The 10,307-nt window shown below is 35.9% G+C and overlaps 1 protein-coding gene across 2 annotated transcripts in view; it reads right to left on the reverse strand.

The window, feature by feature from the left end:
- Phex (phosphate regulating endopeptidase homolog X-linked) overlaps positions 1–10,307 on the reverse strand; it is a 219,512-nt gene that overhangs the window by 55,472 nt on the left and 153,733 nt on the right. For both annotated transcript variants that reach the window (XM_008828330.2, XM_029561216.1), the window contains exon 14: positions 6,695–6,798. In XM_008828330.2, coding sequence (XP_008826552.1) covers positions 6,695–6,798 — 104 coding nt within the window. The remainder of the gene's footprint in view (positions 1–6,694; positions 6,799–10,307) is intronic.

Here is a 10,307-nt window from a genome sequence, read left to right on the forward strand (position 1 = left end):
AAAGCCTCAGCAAGTGTTAATAAAACATCCTACCTCACACATATGACCTTCTCATTCCTGACCCCTGTCCAACCACTAGAGTTGCTGTTGATTATTGGGCCCACTTGGAGCCTTCATTGTCCTCAGAGCTGATGTTAAGCAGCTGTATCAGAGGGTTCTATTAGTTGTTGGTGATATTATTTCTTCTGTTTGTTCAGGGCCAGTGCCAATCCAGCTGTTAAACATTTTGTACATCTCTTTTATAACATCCAAGTTTATTATATATTTAGTTTTACTATCCTCTGATGCAAACTTAACTATAATAGTTTCAATATCTGTTTACAAAATATTTTATACTCTTCCCATTAAGATATAGAGTCTAAATTTCCTCTCCTTTTCGTTATTAGTATTACCTACTTTCTTCTAAAAAATAAGATGAGATGGGACTGGGGATGTAGCTTAGTTAGTAGAGGGCTTCCTGAGCAAGCCTAGTAATTAAGTCAGTTTATGTGGTACTGGAGATGGAAACCAGTACTGCATAAACGGAGCCAAGGTGGCGCACACCTGTAATCTTAGCACTCAGAAAATAGAGGCAGGACAATAATCCTCAGTTACATAGCAAGTTTGGGGTCAGTCTGAGACACATAAAACCATGCCTCAAACAAAAACAAAACAGTGAGATACAATAGAAATGGCACTTTATGTCTTCCAAGAGCAATACATCTTCCCCGGGTGTACAGTAGAATGCCCTCCCTCATTTCCCCCCTTCATCTCTCTCAAGAAACCTGCTCTTCAGCTTTCTTCATAAATCAACATTCTGCTAAGAAGCCTAATGGAAAGATACATAGGTGTTCTTGCCAGTAAGCATCAATTAGGAGGCATGTAAGAGATGGAGGCCAGCCACTATCCGAATGTAAATATGAAGAGGATCAAGAGCAAGAACAATACAGCTGAGTCTAGTGTGAGCCCTCCTGTCCCCGCCAACCTCAAGATGCAAAAAATAAATGATTACTATTGCTTTGGCCATCTAGGTTTGGGGAGGCTTTGTTATGCGACAATAGATAAGTAAAATGTGGAAAAGTTGGGTCGCCACACATCAAGTCCAACCTAATAGGCTGAATTTTCCCAGAAAGATGTTTATTTCCATGATATAATGGATTTTTAAAATTATTGAATTCGAATTATTTTGTAATAATTTGAATATTTTTTTGGAAATTTTTAATGTATTTTTGTTTTATGTGTATGAATGTATTACCTGCATGTATGTAGTCCCTGCAGAGGACAGAAGAGGGTGTCAGATCCCCTGGAACTGGAGTTATGGACAGTTGTTAGCCACCATGTGGGTGTTGGGGATCGAACCTGGGTCCTCTGCAAGAGCATTCAATGCTCTTAATTACTAAGCCATCCAGCCCCTAAATTTGAATTCTTTAAATTGAGGGTGTAATCCCTAGTTCTCTTAATTGCTTACACTTGTCAAAGTTGGACATTTCTTAACTGATGGGGTCCTGAAGACATTTGAGTTTGTAGAATTTATCTCCTAGGAAGATTTTTAAGTTCTTTATGAGCTAAGACTGTTGTTTAAATGGTATGTCCTAAGTAGAAAAAAACTAAATCTATTTAAATGAATTTATTGTTAAATATACAACTACTATAATAAAGAAAAGTATCATTCAGATACTTTGGATTCTTCTTATCACATTTTTGGGGTGTTCCTGCCATCTGTGCTTGTGGAAGAATGTAATGGATAAGGGAGAGGAGAGAAGTGTAATATCAACTTCAAATCTCAAAATATATGCAATGAAATTACAGCAAAGATACAAAAAAGGAATGTAATATCAAATGCAATAATATGAAAGAAACATTGATACTTTCATTTCATTTGACCACCTAAAATAGATATAAATCAAGCTAAAGCTTCACATTTTACTTATCAACTCTTAAAGGTAGTCCAGGTAATATGTAATGGAAAAAGCATCAACTATCTATTACTTTCTTACCAATGTCCTGCAGATTATATCACTTACAGTCCATACTATACACAATGCTTTTGCAAACAAAAATGCAGGGTAAGATTGTTTAATGTGTTTTTTTGCATATTATCAGGAGATAGAAAAAGAGAATCCAGACATGTTTTGTCACAGTAGAATGAGAATGAGTTAATAGGGAAGCTGGCTTAAAATCATTTCTGCCAAAGAGGCTCCTGAAGGAAAGAAATTACTTTTGACTCAAGCCAAGCAGTAAAGAAAAGCCGCTATTTTTTAAGCAAACTGATGAAGTGACAATTCTGAGAACCGATCCCTAAATATATACCTTCAGGGATGACCACCCAATTAATGTAATTCTTGCTGACATTTCCCATTGTCTTGGCAACTTCTTAATGCATATTAGTGCAGCTAAAATGGATTTCATAAGAAGAAAGATGATAAAGAGTATTTATCTCTCAGCCCCACAAAAAAAGCAAAATGTTAATTCAGGGCTTTTTTGGAAATACAATCACGATGTGCTGTTGAAAGTAAACTAGTATAGAGGCACTACTCCAAAATCTTCCCCACTTGATTAACTCGTGAATTTTCATAAAATATGTTAATTAAAGCCCATGGGTTTTATGAAGCTAAAATTCCCTACAATGCCCAAAATGGAACACACAGACATATCTTTTAAAAAATAAATTGACAGGCACGTACATCACTTTACCATGGAAACAAAACCTTGAATTTTTAAATACTTTTCTCTGAAATAGACATAGAGTCTGAGGAAGCAAGAATTACAAGTATTACACTGATATTCATTCTTGAAGAACATTTCCCAAACATTAATTTAATACTTTTGTGAAAGACGTACATACCATGTATCTACAGGTTAGAAAAAAATGCATCTATATTCAGCATACTTTTCTTCTTGTTATTCTTTTCTTATTATTCCCTATATAATATAGTGTAGCAACTGTTTACATAACATTTACATTGTACTAGGTATTATAAACAAGGTGATTCAACTTGCACAGGAAGATATACATATGTTATATGCAAATACCGTGCCATTTTGTATAAGGCATTTGAACATCCTAAGATTTTTGATACCTTCCAGATGTCCTACAATCAATCCCTCATGTACACGGAGGAATACCTGATATTTGTTTTCCATTGACAGAGGAAAATCCTACAAAAATCCAACAAAGCTACCCAGAATTTTTAAAGCATGAAGAAAATATTAATAAAGACCATCAGAATTTCAAAGTCCATCTACATTTTAGGATAATGTCAAAGATGGCCCATTTATGAATTTTTCCATTGATAAACTAGGCCCTTTTACATGACCAAATCAATAGCAACATTTGGAAATTGAAGAGTTAAATAGGCAGCATCTCTAATGTAGAACATCTTTTCAAATATTTTATTATTTTTTTATTTTATGTGTATGAATGCATTGCCTTCATATGTGTAAGTGCACTCATGTCATGCAATGCCCACAGAAGTTAGAAGAGGGTGTTGAATTCCCCTGGAACTGGAGTTTCTCAGACAGTTGTTAGCTACCATGTGGGTGCTGGGAATCGAACCTGGGTCCTCTGCAAGAGCAGCCAATGCTCTTAACAGCTGAGTCATCTCTCTAGCCCCCATAGAAGAACATCTTTGTAAGCCATAGAACTCCACAGAAACACTGGAAAAAGCCTTGAAATTTTTTTTAAAGGATGTTATTTATTTTTATTTTATATGTATAAGTCTTTTGCCTGTATGTATGTATATATGTATGTCTGTATGTATGTGCCACATGTGTACCTAATGCCCGTGGAGATCAGAAGAGGACATTGGGTTCTCTGGAACTGGAGTTAGTAATGGTTGTTAATTGCTCTTTGGGTGCTGGGAACTAAACCCAGGTCCTCTGCAAAAGCAGCCAGTGCTCTTAAGCACGGAGGCATCTCTCTAGCCCTAAGACTTGAACTTTTTACAAAACAAGAGTTTGAATTGGGCTAGGATGATGGCTCAGTCAGTAAAGTACCTAACACACAAGCATGAGAACCCACTCCCAGCACGCACATAAAAAGCCAGGCTTGATGTCATGCACTTGTAATCCCAGTATTGAGGGGCAGAACAGAATGATACCTGGCACTTGCTGGCCAATGAATCTAGCCAAATCAGTGAGCCCCAGATTCAGTGAAAGACTCTGTCTCAAAATATAAGGTAGAAAGTGATAGAGGAAGACACCCAACATCCATCTGTGCCCCCCTCCAACACACACTTGCCTACACATACATGTGAATGTAGTACACCACACACATACACACAAAAAACAGTAATTTTTAAAAGCTTGAAATGATTTGAGTTAGTTCTTAAAGTGAAAGGTGGTTTGCATAGATCTGTTACTATCCTATTGTATGTTAGATGGTCCTAGAGATATTGAAAATCATCGACTGAAGTCATCAGATTTGAAGCATGAGGCTTTACAGCCCTAAATCTACAAGTCCTCTGAATAATTTAGATTGAGAATGGACTGAGATAGACAGACTGAGAAATAATATGATAAGAGAGGAGAACCAAGGACAGTGAAGCAGATGGCTTTAGACCATTATCTGTTATTACCAAGACGCTCTAAAGCCATCTGCTTTATTCCTGTGTACTTTCTGCTGGAGTCCAGGATAGGTAGGAGACTGACTCAGCTTTAGGCTTATTCCCTAAAATCAAAGGCTTACAAATAATTTTGGAGGTAGGCGTTGTAAGAGAATTTGACAGGCAAACTTAGGGATGGCCAAATATGAGCATCAAAAGGGACAGGCGGTACAGCTGTCCAAAGTTTCTAGAATCCAGAAGAAAGGATGGAGTTTAAAGGGATAGTCATAAGAGACCAAGATAGTGTTTAAAAAAGACCACCAAAAAAGACATGGAAACCGGAATATTAGCCAAGGTATCCCCGTCCCTACTGGGACCCTCCTGTGCCCCCCCACTGGAGTCCATATACTCTGTCATCCCTGTTAAGGTCCACTGGATTGTCAATGCCCCCAGCTGTTCCCCAGTGCAAGTCCATCCACTGAGTATAGTTAGCCTGTCTAGAGTCCCTTGTTTTAGGAAAATCAGCTCTTCTTCATCTAGTAGCAAACAGTTGCCAAAATTCCTTCAGATAAGATTGAAGTCTGCTGTTCATTTTCCCAGTTCTATGCTGGGTTATTGTCTGCCTGAGTTTGCATGGGACTTGTATATGCTGACACCATTGCATAGAATTATATGAGCTTCTATTTTCTCTATCATAATCTTTTATATTATTAATACAATCAGTATAGAAACAGTGAAGTAAATTTTTTTCAACATGTATTCTATTGAAAAAAAGCCAACCAATGAAATCATTTTCAATGATGATAGCATGACAGGCTAACAGTTTCTTTCCATAACAGTGAAGCATGAAACTGGACAAAATAGTCAATAAGCATCTTTTTTCTCCTCTGAGAATTTATCAAAGGCAATCAAGCAACTGAAAAAAAAATAATCTTAAGAAACTGCTAGAATTTGGAAATAACTAGAACAGAATTCAGTGGCCTTCTTTCCTGGCACTGCCCAGTACAGTAGGAACTTCCTTTCTTCAAGATAGAGCTGGCTGAATATGTAGCCTTGTTGGCTAAAAATGGCCAACTTGATAGAAAACAAACAAGGAAAACCCAGTCATAAATTTCAAAGGGAAATTCTGAAGCAAAAAAAGGGCACAGAAAGCTAAATAAACACTCCACATAACCCTGGCTGAGTAAGATTTGAGGTATATATGCAGGGAAGGCCACAGAAAGATGTCTGATATCTTCCTCTGGCTTCCTCATACACATGCATAGGAACACATAACCATAGACACATGTGCACAAATCACACAAATTGTAAAGCACCTCTTGATCTATTATAAATACATGATAATTGTTACCTGCTGTCATCATCATCATCATCATCAATAACAGTAACAACATTTCCCTAAGGGAGGATATTGTGGCTAGCTGAAGATAGGTAGAAATTTTTTAAGGAAACTCTCCTACCTACAGGAAAAGTTCCTACAGCAGATGGAAAGAAAACAAATGATAGCTACTACTGGATGAAAACAATGCAGCCATCAATTCTCTGATGTGTATTACCTCAATGAACATCTAGTTGCTTCTCAATTACAAAAATTCTTTTACATGTCTAATCATACTTATTTATAAGGTATTTATTCTTTTTTAAAATCTTCAAATATTTCCACTTGAGTGTGAAAATGTAGAGAAAATTTCTCTCTATTTTTTTATTTATAACTAAAGCTAGAAACAACTTTAATGTCTGCATCCTAGTAAGCATTCTTCCAACATGCGTTAATGCTAAGACTGGGAGAACTGTGATAGATAGAAGGTCTGCATCACATAGTATTAGAAAAAAAAAGAGTTGGCAAACCATGGCCAACATGTGTTAATGCTAAGATTTGGAGAACTGTGATAGATAGAAGGTCTGCATCACATAGTATTAGAAAAAAAAAGAGTTGGCAAACCATGGCCAACATGTGTTAATGCTAAGATTTGGAGAACTGTGATAGATAGAAGGTCTGCATCACATAGTATTAGAAAAAAAAAAGAGTTGGCAAACCATGGCACAGATTTTGAAAAACAAAATAACTGGCAAGCTGGCTACTCTGGCTTGAGGGGGATTACAAATTTTAATCTAAAGAGATTCCACTTCCCACCAACGTATTTATCATTTTACTTTTTAAAATTACTCACTCTGTTTTTGGAACAGCTTTTCTTAGCCAGAAGAAATCAGATTGTGCTAAATACTTGCGGGTTTGCAGAACATTGCCAAAGTAATCCGATTCCGAAAATTTGATCTGCATAAAACAAACCACAGCATCATTGTTCTAAATGAAGATAAGAGATAGCTTTACAAATAGATTTAAGTCCATGAAGAAGGACCCAGAAGAGAAGCTGTGACCCTCACATTTCTCAGACATTACTGGTTAACCCAAAATTCACAAAGCCATGAAATTTAATCTCAGTGATTTTTCTTTTAACATAAAAAACTAAAAAATCTGGCTGAAGAGATGGCTCAGAGGTTAAGAGAACCAGCTGCTCTTACAGAGGACCTGGGTTTGATTCCAAGCACCCACATGGCAGCTAACAACCGTCTGAAACTCCAGTTCCAGAGGATCTGACACCCTCTTCTGACTTCTGTGGGCATTGCAGAGTATGGGAGCACTTATATACATGCAGGCAATACATTCATACACATAAAATAAAAAATGATAACAAATACAAATATTTTTCTTAAAAGCTAAAAGGTAAATATGATCATTTCTGGATCACAGGGGGGAAAAACAAGAGAAGTGGCAGTTATTTACAATGTGTTCCATTTACTTTTATAATTGAAAAATCTACTTTAAACTTTACAGAACATATAATCTTAGGTTTGAAATTTCTTGGCTCACAAGTTCTTGATCTCTTCTAAAATGTGTACTTTATTTATTTGTCAGATAAGAATCTTCTAATAGCATTCAGTGTAGCCAGCTGGAACCTCATTTAGCTTATAGATGATGATTTAGTCAAATGTTAAAATCCAATTTACTGTAATTGGCATTTGTTCATAAAGGGAAAAAATGAAAGTAATTCACAGACCTATTTTCTATCCTAAGTACAATGGAATCACCAGAATAATTTAATTATTGACAGAATTTATCTATTAACACTAAAAAGGCTCCGACGGCCAAAAATGAAAATAGGCAAATCACAGATGATAGGTTGCATGGGAATGCAGGAAATAGAGGGCACAAGACAACGTTGTCTACCAAGCAATGGAACAGGCATAATTGATTATTTTGTTCCTTTTCTTTTTCCTGGAGCATGGCAAACAATTTCAATTCTATCATATCCCTAGCAATATTTCATCTAGATATTATAGCGATATATGTAGTATATGTGTAGTATATATAGTATAGTGATACCTGTTTATAACAGTAAAAGCCATAGTTTGTAGAGATCTCTAATGCTTTAAAAAAAAAAACTATTACTATAGCAAAAATAAGTTAAAAGGTAAACAGATATGTAACTGTCACCAATAAGAAAAACACATTTTCATAAGTGAACAACTCAGAGTCCATTTTTTAACTGCTAACTTTTTATTAGGGTAAAATAATTACATAAAAGACTAGAATTCACTGATATTTTCCTACATGTATCTGAGGTACTTTAATCATATTTATCCATCCTATTATCTGCATTTATTCCCCTCCCTTCCCACTGGTCCCGTCTATTCCTCGGTAGTTCCCCTTCTTCTTCCATTGTTTTCTTTCCACATGTAAGAGAAAGCACGTGATAGTTATCTTTCCAAATCTGGATTATTTTCTTTAACATGATGATTTCTAGATTCCGTACTTAATACATTCCCCTTTTAAACAACTACTATGCAGCACTAAGAAAGCTACACCAAGGCTGCCTTTCAGAAAGAGAACAGTTTCATACATGAATACACTGTATCCTGGTCATACCCATCCACTATTCCCTCCCTCTGTCACCCCCAAACCCTCCCACCATATCTCCCATCTCCAGCCCACCTTCATTTTTTTTTTAATTTTTAAAAATGATTTATTTAATAACAACATACTTAGAAGAAGCATATCATTACAACACAATTGACATATTCAATAACGTTTTCCTGAGGTATATTATTTATTTCTACAAGTGTTTTGATGGCCTGTAAGTTTACTGGTTTGTGAGTAATGCCTTCGCAGACCATAAATGGATGACACATTCCCCGTGTGGGTGCTGGGACTTGAACCCAGGTCCTGAGGAAGAACAGCAAGTGAAATTAACCCTGGGGCACCTCTCCAGCCCCAGGAGTTTCATTTTTCATTGGACAGAATGCTAACTAAGCAGCAGCCACACAATACCCATTCTTTGATGTGACTGAGAAGAAAACATTATATGTTACTGAATTCCAGAGAATTTCTTAACTGGATTTAAATATCCAAAAGTAAATTCTTATTAACAACTTTTTTGATAACTTTAAGTCATAGTCATTATTAATTATTTAAAATTTTGTGTGCATGTGTCTATGCCTAAGTGTATGCATATGCACCACGTGCATGCAGGTACCCGCACAAGTCAGAAGAGAGCTTTGGATCCCTGGAACTGGAGTCACAAGAGGTTGACTGGGAATGTGGGCGCTGGGAACGGAGCCTGGGTCCTCTGCAAGAGAAGTAAATGTTCTTAACCCCTGAGCCATCTGTCTGGCCCAAACTACAGCTTTTTTGAAAGTAAAAAAAAAAATTAAAATATAATCAGTGGATGCATATGAAACCCACAGGCATTGCATTATAAATATGAATGTATGTATTTAATTTGGTTGTTAGAGACGTAGCAGGTAACCTGTTTGTTGGCTAATGTTTAGGTCACATTTAGCTGCTCTCTAACATAAAGTGGGCATTCATTGTGAGGCAGGAGAAATTCTTTGTTAATGAGTCGTCTTAACAATCTTCCCAGGGGGCAAAGCCAGAATATTAACGCAGCCATAAAACAATTGATGGCACATTGAGAAAGACAGGAATGAAAATATGGATTCCTGGTATCCTTGGTGTTCCACTTAGCCAAAAAAATTACAATGATATACTTTAAACTGCCCCTTCCTCAAAGTACTTAGGCAAAGAAGACAGAACTGATAAATAAACCATGGCATATTCACATAGTAGAAAGCAATACAGCAGTCTAATGAATGTTCTGTATGCGCAAACATGAAGTAATTTCAAAAGCAAGGTGAATAAAGCAAGTTGTATGTATGAGAGAATTTAAAGTTTTAAAATACACAAAAATATCACTTCTCAGCCTTTTGGATAAGATCAATTATAAACTATGTAAAGTAATACTACATATTATTTATGGAGCAAAAGCACGTAGAAGTTAATAAGAATAAGACTAAATTCAAGAAAATGTTTATATATAGGAGCTATACATGAAGAAAGGAAATTAAATGTAAAACATTAAACACTGAATTTAAAATGTACCTATTTTATTCATTTTAAATATACGTGTATGCCAGGCATACACATATGCATACCTGTCATTCCAGGCATTTGGGAGACTGAGGCAGGAGGACCACTAGAGCCTATGACTTTGATGCCAGCCAAGACAACGTAATGGCAGCAACCTCCACCTCTCCGAAATCATAACAATAAAATATGTTGATGTGTGTATAAAGTCGTTGCTTTGAGAATATTTGTTAAAGATAACTGCTCAAAATATTATACACACTGTTCTAATGTTAGAAATGTTTCATAATAATTTTTATATAATTCATTGTATTTTCAGATTAAAAACGCTCTCTTACTCTAAAAAAAAAAAAAAAAAA

The sequence above is a fragment of the Nannospalax galili genome, unplaced genomic scaffold (genome assembly GCF_000622305.1).
Source record: "Nannospalax galili isolate Female #2095 unplaced genomic scaffold, S.galili_v1.0 scaffold1053, whole genome shotgun sequence".
NCBI lineage: Eukaryota > Metazoa > Chordata > Mammalia > Rodentia > Spalacidae > Nannospalax > Nannospalax galili.